Below are 16,140 nucleotides of genomic sequence, written 5' to 3' on the forward strand. Positions count from 1 at the left end.
ATAGGCTGTGAAATTATCTTAGTAATGCCTGCCTTGAACCCTAGTCTTGTCAAGCAAGAACAGCTGAGGATTCTCAGTGCACAGGGAAATGCTTCCATTTTCTCAGAAAGCCTAGTGTATCTTAGAAACCTCCAAGTTTAGGAGTCAGAGACTCCTAATCTTAAAATAGCTTCAAATAATAAAGTAGCTTAAAATAACTTGGTTTAGGCTTTCTTTGAGCAGTTTTGCTGTGAGGCAGTTGTTCAAATACGTAAAAATATTTGCTCTGGGAAAAATCCTTTGACAGCTAAAATGACTTATTTTAATAATAATTGTTTAACAACAAGGTAATGTTTTAGTAAGTACCTACTTTTTGAGTTTTCAGGAAGAAAGCTGTCTCAAAAGCTGTTTAGTCTTAATGTGCATAAACCATTGTGCCTCAAACTAGATTGTAGTTTTGACAGACATCTGTATAACTACCTAAAATTGTTTGTTCCTTCACACTTAGTTTGATTCTATATTCTGATCGTATACTGTTTGGTCACATTGCTGAGTTCCTTTAATTAGGTAACTGTTCTCAACTGTTCAAATACCAACAAAATAAAATATTCCACCCCCCTAAAAAAAGAAAAAAAAAACCAACCAAAAAAGATCCCATAAAATCCCAAGAAACCAACCCTGATTTCATGCTGGTTTGGTTAGAGGGAAAGATTTCAATCTTTCAATGGATGCACCTGCAAATATCTGACTCCTGTAGCAGGAGTGTAGCACAACAAGAATCAACTTGCTGTTAACAGTCTAGAGAAAACTACTAACCTTTTTGTATCAAGTCTACAAGAGCGAAATACAAAACTGCCTGTAAATAAATGTTCACTGTAAATGCATGTTTATTCTGAAGGTGAACTGGAAGCACTTTTTTTAAGCTGCGTGCTGCTAATGCCTGTGAATGTTAAACATATGAAGGATATTCAGGGTTCTGTTGGTATAAATTTTTGTTTATTTTCAAGCATCCCCTTCCTCCAGAAAAGGAGGAAACAGAAAACAATATTGTAAGTAGAATCAAAGTAAGAAGAGATTAGAGACCATGGTAGGACTTGGCTGTCAACCTGCTTGACACAGCGTATGGACTTGAATATGCACATAACTTAAATGAGCCAAATTCATAACTTTAAAGTGAGGTGTATGGTTATTTTTCAATGTGTGGGACTCAGAAGTTTAACTTATTCCTAACCAGTGTTTGGTAGCCTGCCTAGAGAGACCTTATGAAGTCTGAAAGTGTGAAAAACAAGTCTGCTACTTCTTACTAGCAGACTTCATGCTTGCACCAATTTTTTCTAAGTTTTGTCTACCTCAGGTGGGGTTTTTTTGGAAATGATACTAAAGTCATCCTTAATTATAAAGGTTTTCAGGTGGCTTCTTCATGTACTTCTGTTGACAAACTAATTGAAGCAAGTAATTCTTAATGGGACTGAAATAGTAAACAGGTTTTTGGAGAACAGTCCTAGCACAGCTGCTTCCTAGAAGTCTGCTTTCTTTTCTTCATTAGAAATGGAGACAGACTGCTGTGTGTCCTTCAAGCTAAAGAGTCTATTGAAGATGCTGATAAACCTGGTATCCTGAGAGGAAGACAGGGATACAGGAGACTGCTTAGGAATCTGTGGAGCAGAAGGCAGAGGGGGAAACCTCTGTTCGTCTTCCAAAATTACCTTAGAAAGACTGCGTCCCTAACTGTGGGAGTTTTGGTAATTTGTGTTATCTTTTGTTTCATGGTGCTGTGTCACTCTTGTTTCATGATAGTCTGATGTTTTTTTCAGCCATTTCCCTTCTATGGGGAAACAGTAATTTCCCAGAGTCTTGTTAACCTCAGGCTAGAGGAAGCTCTCTGCTTCTCTACTCTGCTTTATCATTTGCTGCAGTAAGGGAAACTTGTGAGCTGCAGGGGTTAGATTAAAAATGTGATTAGCTGCTGACTTAACAGGACTGGACTGTGAGCCCCTACTTGGCTGTATGGGGGAAGAAACTCATGCTGAGCTGAGGTGTGCTACAGTCAGACATGTAGTTACAATGGCCCTTCGAGGAAGTTTGTTGGAAACAATGAGCTGGACGTAAAAATCTTGGTTCTTAAAAGAGTTTTTGCTTTCACCAGTGGCCAGTTAGTCTAACGTGCACAAATTCAACAGTTTGCAGGTTGCTTGAAGATTGTCACTTGAGTGGAAGAGCTGATACCACTCTTCCCAATTCCCTTTCTTCAGAGATACTGTGCTATTGCTAAAAATGACCTGATTGCAGAAGTTGCAGATTGTTACAGTGTGCCACTGTAGAATAAACCAGTTTGTTTACAGGAAGTAGCTTTATGTAGAAGGAACAAAATGGGTCTGATCTAGCTGAGGGCAAACGACAATCTGTAGTCTTCATGGATGCGTAGACTCTTGGCCCTAAGGGTCAGCTGCAGCTGAACTGGTGGCAGTAGCCTCCCAATTCAGATACTGTCTTTTGGAAGGGGGAACATTACCCTTGTTGAACTAGCCACTAGGAATTACTGCTGATAATTCAGAGCTGCCTTAGCAGGAGAGTGACACCTCACTATGTATGCCAGTGGTAGTTATGCTCTAGGCACCTGAGTTCCTGCTGGTTTACCATGTTATTTGATAGCCTTGTGCTTCAGCTGGGCAGGGGAGTGAGGGAAATAAATATCTGATTCTCAGTACTGAATAGGTCCAGCTGGTTGCTGTGAAGTTTTTTCAAGGCATGGCCTTTCCCTACTGAGAGGAATAAGCATTGTGCCAGAGCTAAATAGGTACCTAGTTCACCTCCTAGTTTGAATGCTTGCTGCTTAGACTGGAAACACAACTTTATACAAATTACATTAGGGTCTGCTGATACTCGTTGTGGTGGTTTAAGCCCTGCGGGGACTGGAGAGCACATTGCTGTTGCCCCTTCCCCACCCACAGCCGGTCAGGCTGGCAGTGAGGCACAAACCCGGGTTAAAATAAGAAGAAATTTAATACAACAGTGTGATAAACAATCTGAACAACAACAGTGGCAATGATAACAACAATAAACAGCAATGACAGTGAACAAAACAAACGATATACAGAGAAATACTGCAAAAGGGTCACGGAACAGCTCCCTGCCACCAAGACCACCAAGGATAAAGTAAAAAATTCCCATGCCGGACCTGACATCAGCATGGTATGAATAACCCGGCTGGAGATCCCTTCCCCCTCTCTCTCTGCTGGGGAAACTTAACCTTATCCTATCTGAACCAGGACACTAGTGAAGAGTTAAGACCTTTGGTTTATGGGAAACTCTGGGAGGGTTTTCCTTTACTGGGTGGAATAGGACTTTTAAATATTATCATAGACCATGGCTCCATTTGCATTCTTTTTCCCAGTCATTTTTTTTCATGAATTAATCATGCAACTGATGTCCTTGTGCTCTCAGAAACCTAAAAGAGTTATGCATGGTACAGATCTTCACACTTGAAGACATTAGAAATGAAGCTGCAGTTGTTAATGGCACATAGCCAGTTGTACAGCAATTATTAAATAGCCTACCAAAACTGAGAAATGAATTAAGTTTACTAAATCTGCTCAACCTGCTGTTTGATGGTCTAGTGAATTTGCTCTTCAGTCCAAATGGTGTCTGACCTTGGCAGTAAAGTGATATATTATGTGATTTGTGTAGTGGCATGTCACTTGACCTGAAATAACAGAGAAAATGAACCTTTCTTGAATGGAGATTAATGTTTAAAATGGCAGCAACGTAGTTCCATGATGAAGAAGTTCCCAGCATTAGCTGAATGTGTGTTCTTTAAGCTGGCATATCCACATTGCCTTTAGGACTTCTGCAAATAAATCAGCTATTATGGCATCTTGTGGAAAAAATTCTGGGGAATCTGTGGTAACTTGTTCATCCAGTAGAAACCCTTATATTTAAATCTTTTGGCATTATTTTGTGGCTGGTGTGGGGGGAAAATTCTTTTTGGATGACTGCTTTCTGCATCAGGCTGCTGTGAGTATCCCACTCTTAGACTGTAAAGAAGTGAACTGCATGGCTACGATCACAGCTAGTGGGAGGGTGGAGGCTTAGAACATGTGTGGTTCTTTCTGTCTCCTTGGATCTGGAGGGGCAGATTGCACTGCTGTCAAAAAAAAAAAAATTGTTCTTAAAGATCATCAAAATGCAGGGAGAAGGCAAGACCAGTGGAAAAAGGATTAGTAGAGGAAAGTATCCTAAAACTGTTTGGAATGTTGTGTGATCCATGAGAGATGGACTTAGAGCAGGACCCAAAACTAACTGCTGTCTCTTAGTGGCTGAGGTGCTGTGAAAGAAGAGTAATAAGGCACACAAGCGGTTACCGCTCTGAGCCCTGGGTTGCCTGTGTGACTGTTGCAACAGCAGGCTTTCACATAGTCTCTTACTTCATTAACGCAGTTGCCAATTAATGTAGGTGGCTTTACCCAATGAAAAAGAATAAGTTGCAGTGTTGTTAGTCTCAAATAATGAGAGCTGCTTCAGTACCTCTGTGAGTGGAAGTCTGATGCCTCCACACTGTAGGACAGCCATACCTTTGGTCACCAGAGGATGTGACAGACTTACTTGCATCATCAGATGTACGAAGTGCTATAATGAGGATCTCAGCTTTGTGCATCCTGTCTAGTAACTGCTCATATACTCCCTAAGTTAAAGAAGCAAACTGAGGAATTCATTACCTTACATTGATGGTGGAGCAGGGATTGTCATGTATGTAACTCATACTGATCACACAGCATTTAAATCAACATCATCCTTTGGACAGGTACCAGTAACTGTATTGAAGTAATGCTTAAATGTATGCAAAAACCTCAAGATCAGCAAGAAGCCCTGCATAAATGAGAAGGTTCTTTAAAAGGAGTAGCTAAAAGAGCAGGACAGTGCAGACAGCATGAGAATTTAGCCTTTAAGTGGGTGTCAGACTTCAGAAAGATCAAAAAGTACAATCAAGAGGAAGGACTAGTTGTGAAACTGGAGATGTGCCTGAAGGATAAAGTAGTATGTAGCCTCACTAAATGGTAAAATGTATCAGATAATACCATGAGGTTACCTTACTGAAGGTGCTTCTTGTACTGTACCGGAAAGGGGAGGCCCACTAGAATGGAATAGTGAATTAAACTCTCAAAATTCATCAAAGAGTGAAAGGGATGGTCAGTATAATCATAATGAAGATGTTTGCAGGAGATTCCACACCTGTGTTTCTTGCAAAGCCACAGAGTGGATTCTCAGATTCAAATATTGAGGTTAAAAAACAAAAAACAACAAAAGAAACCATGAACCTCCTCTTGCCACGAACTTGTTCAATAGTTCTGAAAGAGCTACTCAAGTGTAAACTAGTTATGATGTTTCAATTAAAAAAACTTTGGCTCTTTAGGAATAAAAGATGGCAAATGTAATTGCAGTTTTTGAACGGGGTTTTCTCAGAAAGACTCTTAAGTCAGTTGGTGTATTTCTGGCAGGCAGGGATTAATATGACATGCAGGGGAAGCTAGCATAGCTTTCCAATTACAAATTTTTCAAGAAGAAAGGCTTTTTAAAGGTTTGAGGATAAGGATAAACTGTTCTTGTATTTCCAGAAGGCCTTTGAAAAATCTAAAGATGAAGTCTCTTAAACTGGCATGTTACAGAACAAGAAGGAAGCTGCTTAAACTTTGGTCATGAGAGGACAAAACAGATATCCAACTTGGCATCATAATGTGTGCTCTTTGAGATGGGTGACCAGAACTGGGATTTTTATTTTTATGTTCCAAGCCATCACTTGATGGGTGTGTTTCTGAGGATCATAAATGGATGATTTGTCACCTAAATGTTACTATTTATATATTATGTGTTTACAGTTCGATGAGCTTATAGAATATTTCATAGTACTGTTTCTACATAGCAGTAACTAGTCCAAGGTAGCAAAAAACCCTTTAAGCTTACCCTACTAAGTTAATTTTACTACTCTAATAGAAGGAAGTTAGTCATATGCAGAGTGACTTTATGGATGTAATTAGGCTTAATCTCATTAGGCATAAATATTTCATAGTAGTTTTAAGTCTTAATTTTAAATTTCACTTGAGGTTTCCTGAATACTGAAAGAATCAGGTAGGGATGGACTTTTGCCTTTGCCTGAAAGCTCATAGCTCTGGAGAGCTTTTGGCATTTCTTTGATATTGGGAAGCATGGTTACAGTCAAAAGCATACTGCTCTGCTTAAATGGATGTCAATATGAAAGAATACTTTCTGCGAGAAAAAAGGGGGAGTGTTCAAATCAGAATGAGATGGTAAACATCTGACTTCGGCTGAAATGTTATATGCAATTTAATTTAAACATGTTTTCATTTAAATGGGTGCAGTGTGTTATGAAACAAGGTTTCTGGTTTCAGAACTCCTGAAGTTTACTTGGAGCTTCAGAACAAAAAAAATTCCACTGATGCTACTTAGTGTCTAATGACATAGGAAGGTAAGAAAACCATTGCTCAAACTGACTAAAGCAATTTCAGTGGTATGCAGTGGTATTATGGGAATTGAAAGATGGAAGTAAATAAAAATAGAGGTAAAATCTGAAATATGTGTTTAGCTCAAAATGGATTGGAGGCAGGGTTAAGGAGAAGCAGCATAAATTAGAGGCTTTATGAAAAAAGGTAAAAAGATGTCTCAAGACAAGTAATATACCTGTAGGAATAACTGTTATAAAGAAGTCAGCTGCTGTTTGGCTCTGAGTCATAATTATTGTCAGAACTGACCAGCTGGCTGCATTGCTCACAGGCACGCACTGAGCTTTAAATGCAGTAAGTGTCTGAAATACAGGAATCTGATTCCAGCTCTGTTGGGTGAAATTTGGTAGCATCTCACTTTCCCTTTACTCGAAACTTTTCTGCATATAATGACGTTATATGCCTCATTTAACACATAACTGTCAGGTTTTATGACTGGAATGCATTTTGCAATTTGAGTTTTTACTTTTTGCAAGTAAATTCTGTTGTAGTCATACATAATTTTAAGTAGGATTTTAAGTAGAATGCCATGCTACCATCTCTTTTTTCAAAAAGTTTGTAATTTTTGTCAATATAGTTTTGATAAGTATTGGTAAGTGTGGTAAATTGTTCTGAACTTGTCAGTATTTGTTGGTGCATGACTTAACTGCACTAAAAATATATATCTGCTTTTAGGATTATAGATAAAGTTATTAATATGACAGACCTGTTAATAGAACTTACTTTATGGCATAATTATCCCAAATAAATATTTTTAACCTGAACTGTACAGGATTAAGGGACTTTAAATCCTCAGTCATTTTATTTAGGACTCAATCTGAAGTAAAGGAAAATATTAATGGGCATTGGACAAATTTTTTCTTGGGTTTTAAACACTGGTAGGTGGAACTTCATGATATCCCAGATTTGCCTTCAGCCATCAGCTCCTTAGTCCAATTTTTGGCAGCTCCACTAATCTGAAGTTATCTGAGGAAGCTGACACACATAGTAAATGCATCTTAAATACTTGAACATGCTATAAACAATGCTGAATGGGACAGAGTAATGTCTAGAGGTTAAAACTTTTCTTCTCTGAGATTAGAGTTTTAACCTGGAATTACCTGGTATCATAAGAAGTCCTGTCAAATTTAGCCTTTTTGTTTTAGTTTACAATGTCATCACAGAGCAAAAATTAGATTAGCCTAGTAAAAGGAAGTATTGAGAAGGAAGCTTCAGGGCCTGCGAGTGGAGAAGGGAAAAGCTGTTTTGAGCTGAGTGTTGATCAGAGCTGTGGATTTAGGAGACCCTTAAAGACATTGCTCTGTTGATGGATATTTAGAATGAGTAACTCCTGCTTCCAGAAAAGTGTTTTAAGTAGTTAAAAACTTAACTCTTCTGCATGGGTTTGTCTTGAAGTGTTTGGCTTTCTATGGACAACTCAGGATTGTAATATGAGAGAGTATGAAAGCTGAGTATTTTAAATACACAGGACCCTGGATGCTTTCTGTACTGATGATCACATTGGTTTTATTCTCAAGGGCTTTCCAGTATGTCTCAAAGTCTGATGTCCCTTGAAAGTGTTCATAGGTCTTCCTGAAGAGCTACTTGTTGTATTAGTCTTTTGTATTTATTCAGGTCTCATTTTCAAGTTAAAATACCTTAAATACGGAAAGCTAATTATTAGTTTAAGCTTTTGATAAAACAGTTTTTCTATTCAGACTATTCTATACAGCACTTCCCAATCTTGTTTCTTAATCCAGCTATCACTTCAGTTGGAGTTGACCTGCTTCATGAGTTTGGAAAGGGCAGGGGAGTACAGGCCTGCGTGGTTGATTGATGGCATAAAACAATGTCTGCTCACTTGCCAGGCTCCTTGCAGAGTCTGTGGAGCAAGCTGCTTCATAAGAGAAGGTCATGGTCTTCATGCTGTAATAACTCAAGTTCAAGACTGTTATAATTTTCCCTTGCTGCTACCAAAATAGGAGAGAAATGATGCAGGAATCTTTTGTGTGAACATTACTAATTTATACGACCAAATTGACTTCAGACTACTGAAGTCCTAATTTGTTAGCCATCATTTCAATAATAAATCATTTGGGATCTTAAAGCGAAGAAACTACCACTGGATGAAAGTGCTACTACAGAAGTGTCAATCACAGTAGACAGCAGCAATCTTTTAGATTAAGTGTGATAAATACTAGTGTTTACATCCACTGCAAGAGTCTAGGAACAGCAGCCAGTTTTCGTTTCAGTTAGGCGAGTACATCTGCCTCGCAAGAGATTAAACTTCAGAATGAAGTCAGATCTCTGTTTGAAAACTCAGCAAAACTCATAACCTTCGAATTTACTGTTTATAACACAGGAGTAGTAATAAGGGAAACTTGGCATTGCAACACTGTTGTGCACATTTTAAGGGTGAAGGTGATGTATTAAAAACATTCTGTTGTGGAATGTCTTCCACGATTGTGCCCTCTCCCTCTTAGCTGTTCAATCTACTTGTAATTGTCTCCTCATAAGCCAGGCTCTGAGATGCTTGCACTAAAACAGCAGCATGTCACTGAAATAGTTTAACTCCTAGAGTTGTTCCCTTAGGCACATTTTAACATACGGGATAGTAACCTGTAAATGCATGTTGTTCTGTATGAACTTTATGTTTTATTAACATTCATTTGTATTTCTTGTGAAACAGCTGGTGAATTTCTGTAGCCTTTCAAGTAGGTATGAGGGGGTCTGTCTCTTAAAATCTGCCCCTCCAGAGCAGACTACCTCAGGCTTTTCCAGTGTGACTGTCAGGTCACTTTCTCTGTTACAATTATTTTCCATTATAATATTATGGACAACTTTTTTCTTCTCCAAAGGAAAAAATCATGTAATGGCTTTAAGCTGTGGAACATGCCCAGTGCTGTGGGTGTCAAACAAAAGTATGCAAAGGCTTATTATATTTTTCTGTATCTTAAAAGTTGTTTTTTGAAACAGATTAAAATGGCATGACAACTAAAACGTGGGGACAGTTTCTATCACTGCAGCCTCTTGGTATGTAGATCTGTCTGGTCTTCACTGAACTAATTAGATTAAACAAAGGCTTTCCTGAGATAATCACTTTGCAAGCCTTTTCCTATATTACAGCAACCAGCTTTAGTTTGTTGTTGAAGGTCAAATGCTAGTACCAGCTAATGCTTATTATCTGAATGCACAGTGTTCAAGCAGATGTATAAATTAAATTGAATGACATGAGATATACAACTGCTGGAGCTTTGACTCTTGAGATATGAATATGCTTAGGTGTTTTAAGATTTAATTTTCTTAATCAAGATTAAAATGCATTCCTGTAGGTTGGTGAAGCAAGTATTAAATGCAAATTCAATAATAGGAAAGGCTTAGTTAGGGGCCAAAGGTATGCTAGGTTCTGTGCATCTGGGCAATAGTAATTACACGCACCACTCTTAAACTCTGCTGTTCGCATTTGATGGTCAGTACGTGGCCACTGCAAACTATCACTTCAAGACAGACTTAATTCTAATAAATGTAGAACACAGATTATAGCTTTCTCCCAAAAAGAAGGAATTACTGAATACAAAAGGGTTGGAAGGATGATCCAGGAAATTACAGGCCTGTCAGCTTGACTTCAACGCCCGGGAAGCTGATGGAGCAGCTCATCCTGAGTGCCATCACACAACACATGCGGGACAACCAGATGCTCAGGCCCAGTCAGCATGGGTTTATGAAAGGCAGGTCCTGCCTGACAAACCTGATCTCCTTCTACGACAGGGCGACCTGCTTATTGGATGAGGGAAAGGCTGTGGATGTAGTTTACTTTGACTTCAGTAAGGCCTTTGACACCGTTTCCCACAGCATTCTCCTGGCGAAACTGGCTGCTCGTGGCTTGGATGGGCACACACTTTGCTGGATAAAAAACTGTCTGGATGGCCGGGCCCAAAGAGTTGTGGTGAATGGAGATAAATCCAGTTGGCAGCCGGTCACGAGTGGTGTCCCCCGGGGCTCGGTTTTGGGGCCACTCCTGTTTAACATCTTTATTGATGATCTAGACGAGGGGATCGAGTGCACCCTCAGTCAGTTTGCAGATGACCCCAAGTTGGGTGGGAGTGTTGATCTGCTCGAGGGTAGGGAGGCTCTGCAGAGAGACCTGGACAGGCTGGAGCCATGGGCTGAGGCCAACTGGAGGAGTTTCCATAAGGCCAAATGCCAGGGGCTGCCCTTGGGCCACAACAACCCCCAGCAGCGCTACAGGCTTGGGGAGGAGTGGCTGGAGAGCTGCCAGTCAGAGAGGGACCTGGGGGTGCTGATTGACAGTCGGCTGAACAGGAGCCAGCAGTGTGCCTAGGGGGCCCAGAAGGCCAATGGCATCCTGGCTTGTGTCAGCAATAGCGTGGCCAGCAGGGACAGGGAAGGGATCTGACCCCTGTACTCGGCACTGGTGAGGCCGCCCCTCGATTCCTGTGTTCAGTTTTGGGCCCCTCACTACAAAAAGGACATTGAATGACTTGGGCGTGTCCAGAGAAGGGCAACGCAGCTGGTGCAGGGTCTGGAGCACAGGTCGTACGGGGAGCGGCTGAGGGAACTGGGGGTGTTTAGTCTGGAGAAGAGGAGGCTGAGGGGAGACCTCATCGCCCTCTACAGCTCCCTGAAAGGAGGCGGCAGAGAGCTGGGGATGAGTCTCTTTAACAAAGCAACAGGACAAGAGGGAATGGCCTCCAGTTGTATCAGGGAAGGTTTAGACTGGATATGAGGAAGTATTTCTTTCCAGAATGGGTTGTTTGGTGTTGGAATGGGCTGCCCAGGGAGGTGGTGGAGTCCCCATCCCTGGAGGTGTTTAAGAGTCGTGTTGACACTGTGCTTAGGGATCTGGTGTAGTTGTGAACTGTCAGTGTTAGGTTAATGGTTGGACTGGATGTTCTTCAAGGAGGTCCTGTCCAACCTAGCTGATTCTGGGATTCTGTAAATTACTAATTAGTAAATACTTTCACTTATGTAGGACTTCTTCTGGAGTCCTTTTTGAAGCATAGTTAATGTTCAGGGCTGCCTCAAAAGTAGCTGGGTTTTGGGCAGGGGTTTAACATCGTTTTATATTTAAAGTGTTGTTACAAGAACATTTCAAGAAACACGTTACAGCTTCTAGCTTTGCTAACACACTGTGTTCTGGTGGCACTAATTAGATTTGTAATCTATAGCCTCTTCATGCTTTAATAAAGTTCTCTACATGTAGGCTTCTGTTTAGAGCTTGTTCTTTTCCAGTCCAAGTACAGAGGCTTGTGAGGTTGTCAAACTTCTAGCACTGGTAAAATTATCTAACTTTTGTTTCATGGGTTATGGTTTTGGGTTATTGTCTTTGGTAACAAAGCACACTTACTTAGCAATAAATACTGATTTGGCTGAGGAATTTAAGATTCAGTACTCTTAGGCAGCTGTGATGACAGGATATGTCAGTGAAGCTATTAGTCATAGAGCAGCAGGGTCTTTTCAGAGAGATTTGCCACAAGTATCTGAATTCTGCCAATGAAAGTATGTGCTGCTACTGTAAGATGCCTCTGCAGTACAGGATTTTTAGTCACTTGAGTGAGACAGACAATAGCTTTAATGTTGTTCCCTACTATCAGTGATAAGTAAACATAGGACTATCCAGAAGTTGATGTGCCTAATAAAAGACAGACTTTTTATAATCAACTTGTGTGCAGCTTGTTTAAGCTGGACACTAACATCAACTGAATAAACTTTAAATAAGCTGCAACTTCAGCAATGGTGTATAAGTGACTTTGTTTGATGACTGTTTCTTGCATTTAAAATTTGAGATATTAGCAGATTGGAAGTTTGAGGCGAGTTGCTTTTAACAATAGTACTTCAGAGCTCATGCTACTCAATGTATGTCAAATGGCTGCTTCAAGAATTGAGTTGAGAACTGGAACACTGGTCAAAACAAATAAAGTATTCCACTAGTTGAAGAGATAATGATCTATGTAGCTTAAAATAGTGCTTTCTTTTATAATGCTTGAATTTCACTGTTTATAGTTGCATTATGCATCATCACTTTGTTACAAAAGTAGACTGTTGGAACTTGCTGTAACAGGAAGCGATCGAATGTTGCAACGTTTGACATCAAAACTGTTTTAAGGATATTTCTGCAAGAAATTTGTAGCAATATTTTTGTTCTGTAGGAATCGGCCAAGTGACTATGTTAAGGTCAGTCTGTTTTGTACCTGTGTTCTGAAAGGCTTTTGTATTGTCTGCTGAAATGCCTGGTAAAAATGGGCTTCTCAAGCAGATTCTTTCTGGTCTGATTTATGTAACAATTGCTAATGTTTAACCAAGTTCTTATGATTTGGAGTAAAACTGTTCTTGCTCAGTATTCAGAATTTGAAGAGTATTGACACTGTTCCCCTCAATATTCCACAGCTATTTCCTAACATGGTGTGCCAAATAGTCTGTAACACTACTAGAGCTAATCTGCAGAACCGCACAGCTTTTATAGTGTTAACATAAGCTTACTGAACTTGTTTGTGAACCCTGAGGGTCCCTTGGTATGCTAGGACACCACTGAGGTATTTCAGAACATCTGAGAACCTCTTTTCAGTATGAACTGTTAATAGCTAATCACTGGACTATTAGGTCTTAACAAAAATGGATCAAGATGCATAGAGATGATAGAGCCAGAGTGCAAAGCACAGTATGAGCTATGATTAAGCAATATTACTGCTTTTAAGATTACTTGCACATGAAAGCCAGTCTTGCCCTGGCCCAGTACTCGGTCTCAATGCTTTTCAGTGCCAAGTGAGCAGTGACTAGAGCTGTAGCTTTTCCTAACCTCATGTCTGTACTTGGATTTGGGTGTATTTGGGCCTCAAGTGCAGGGCTTCTGCTCAAGGCTTGAACAGAGCTTTTCTTAATTAAAATTGAATTGAGTTTGATGTAAATAGTTGTGGGGCATTCTGCTTAGTCTATTTTTGCCTAATTAGCAGCTGCAGCATCTTCTCCAGAGCTATACAAACTCATTGGCCTGCTCTGCTTCTTGTTATACTGTCATAGTTTATGATCAGATGCCAATTGATAAATCCTCCTAGGCTACTAGTTGGCCAACAGCATCCAGTGTTTGGGCATTAGATAAAGATGCAGTGTGGCTTTAAAGAGCATTCTTTTGTACATGATTTGCATGAATTTCTTCACTTACAGGATACTCTAGCAGAACATGTTATTGTCACCTGAAGAACTTGTGTTAATCAAAACTGCATCTGAGCATGCAGGTTAACCCATTGTCATGGACTTTACAACTGTCATCATATTTTGCAAGTAACAGAGAAAATTGTAAAGATTAAAAATTCTAAATTAGGCACCTTGTTGCTGTTATAGGATGTTGATGTTATTTTAAACATATGAGTATTGATTGCTTTATGGTTTTTGTGGCTCTCCAGAAAACAGCCATAGATGGTGCTTTTCTCAGAATCTCCTAGTGATAGGAAGAGTGGTGGTAGTTCTGCTGGAAAATGAATTGTCACTTGTGGTGACATCATTTCAGGGTCCTTCAGCATCAGGTGATTGTCTTCAGTACCAATGCAGTACCGTGGCATGGTGCTTAGAGTGGTAGATTGATTATAGCTGAAAGTGATTGCTTCCAGAGCAGAGACCTGAGACTTTTCTGGAACCAAGACATTAAATTTCTGGTAATTAGGTGCTTTTATGTGGACCTCAACACAGATACAGTGGTTTAGTTGAGCAGTCCTCTAACCTGGCAGGGCAATAGCCAGAAATCTTTTCTTTGCTATTTGATTCTTTGATTTTGTAAAGCAGTGCTGTCAGTAGTAATCATTTGTCTTTGCTAGGCATATGACACCTGAGGTACTTGTTGACCTGATAGCATCCAAGTTATTGTTCACCTGAGTCTGGCAATCATAACATCTCATGGGGGAATATTCTGTTGTGCTCATGCCCTATTATGGTGATAAAGTTGACTTAACATGATCAGACTTCTGTCTTCTGCATACAGCAGATCTTTATAAAGGCATGAAGTGCTTGTATGTTCACTGTACTGTTGTGTAGATAAATGTGTACATGCAAGATGTGTCAGCCAAGCAGGGATTATATATAGAGTGCCTGTGCAAGTTAATCCTGTGGGTAGATGTCAATTTCTCAGTTACAGTCCTATGATAATCAGGCAGAAGAGCTGCTCTTTGTCTCCCTATCACTTCTGCAGGAAGGTGGTATTGTGCAGTTTTTCCCTCTTGCAAAGAATTAAATGCAGATACTGTGGGAGTCTTGAGTTGTGATGAAATGGGCTGGAGGGGGCCTAAAACTCTTTGGACATGAAAATGCATTAAGACCTAGCTCTGCCTGAGATATACTCCTGCAACACTACAAAAGTACTTAATGTGTGGGCTAACTTAGTGTTGAAACTGTTTTCCTTGAGATTTGTGCAAATAAATTCATGGGAACACACAAAAGCTTGCTCATCCCCAGCTCTGAGGTGAAAGCTTCAGTGAAAAGTTGGTTTTTAACTTGAGCATGCTTTTACCCCATGTGACATCAGTGGTGGATGCTTCAAACTCTATTTCCTTGGAAACAGATTTACTTCCAGGTGTTTTTAGAGGTTTCCTCTTGATGATGAACCATATGGGTATACCAAGCAAAATGCAAGACTTAAAGGCAACAGCTGTTCTAAGATGTTAACGCTTTAACAAAGTATAATACTGCAAGGTTATTTTGGGATGGGAAACATCCATTTTATGCCTCATCACTCTTGCCAGCTGAATGCTAACTAAAAATATTACAGGAAGTTTGAAGAAATTGACCTTAAGCAGAAATTTGTTCTGTAACCTCAATACAAAGAGTAGGGTTGTCTTACAGTGTATTATCAGTATAGCTGTTATGTAACTGAATGTATATTTATTCTAATTTTCTATATTTTTCCCTAGACTGTACATGCTGTTTGGCTTGGGAAACAGAACGCGCCATGGGACAACCTCAAAGATATCTCTCCAGATGGGGTCTCTTACTTGGGTGATGTGTCTGCTCTTCTGACTGTCTTCATACCCAAAGGATTTATTTTTCTTTTGGAAATATTTTAAGCTGAAATCTTGTTCCTTACTGGAAACTGTCTACACTAAAGACTGCATGCATCATGGGTGATATGGCAAACAACTCGGTTGCATATAGTGGCGTAAAAAATGCTGTAAAAGAAGTTAATCATGGAGATTTTGGAGTTACTCTTGCAGAGCTCCGCTCTCTTATGGAACTTCGAGCTACAGATGCACTGCATAAAATACAGGAATGCTATGGAGATGTACATGGTATCTGTACAAAATTGAAAACTTCACCAAATGAAGGTAAGTCAATTTTAAGACTGTTATTGAGGAAACTCCATTTAGGAAAAACCTTAGTCAATAAAACCACTTCTTTTTGTAATATAACAAAGGTCATAAAAGTATTTGTTACCATAATAAAATATTACTTCTTATTCCTCTAAGGCAGAGGTATTCAATGGTAATAAGTAAGCAAGAGTTTTCAGTTGATCTAAACTGCATGTGAGATAAGGGATTAGTGGTGATGCAACAATTTGTAAAACTGGTGACATCTGTTTTCTATTTGTATTACATTAAATTCTTAAGAGCAGGATCTAGTTTTTAAATCTATGGTATTTCTGGAGATTTCATGTGATCTGTGC

General features: G+C 39.7%; 1 protein-coding gene across 3 annotated transcripts in view; it reads left to right on the forward strand.

Annotated features, from left to right (window-relative positions):
• ATP2B1 (ATPase plasma membrane Ca2+ transporting 1) overlaps positions 1-16,140 on the forward strand; it is a 65,933-nt gene that overhangs the window by 13,850 nt on the left and 35,943 nt on the right. For all 3 annotated transcript variants that reach the window (XM_074902760.1, XM_074902758.1, XM_074902759.1), the window contains exon 2: positions 15,392-15,802. In XM_074902760.1, the coding sequence (XP_074758861.1) occupies positions 15,598-15,802 (205 nt within the window). In that variant the 5' untranslated portion in view covers positions 15,392-15,597. The remainder of the gene's footprint in view (positions 1-15,391; positions 15,803-16,140) is intronic.

The sequence above is a fragment of the Athene noctua genome, chromosome 3, assembly GCF_965140245.1.
Source record: "Athene noctua chromosome 3, bAthNoc1.hap1.1, whole genome shotgun sequence".
Lineage (NCBI taxonomy): Eukaryota > Metazoa > Chordata > Aves > Strigiformes > Strigidae > Athene > Athene noctua.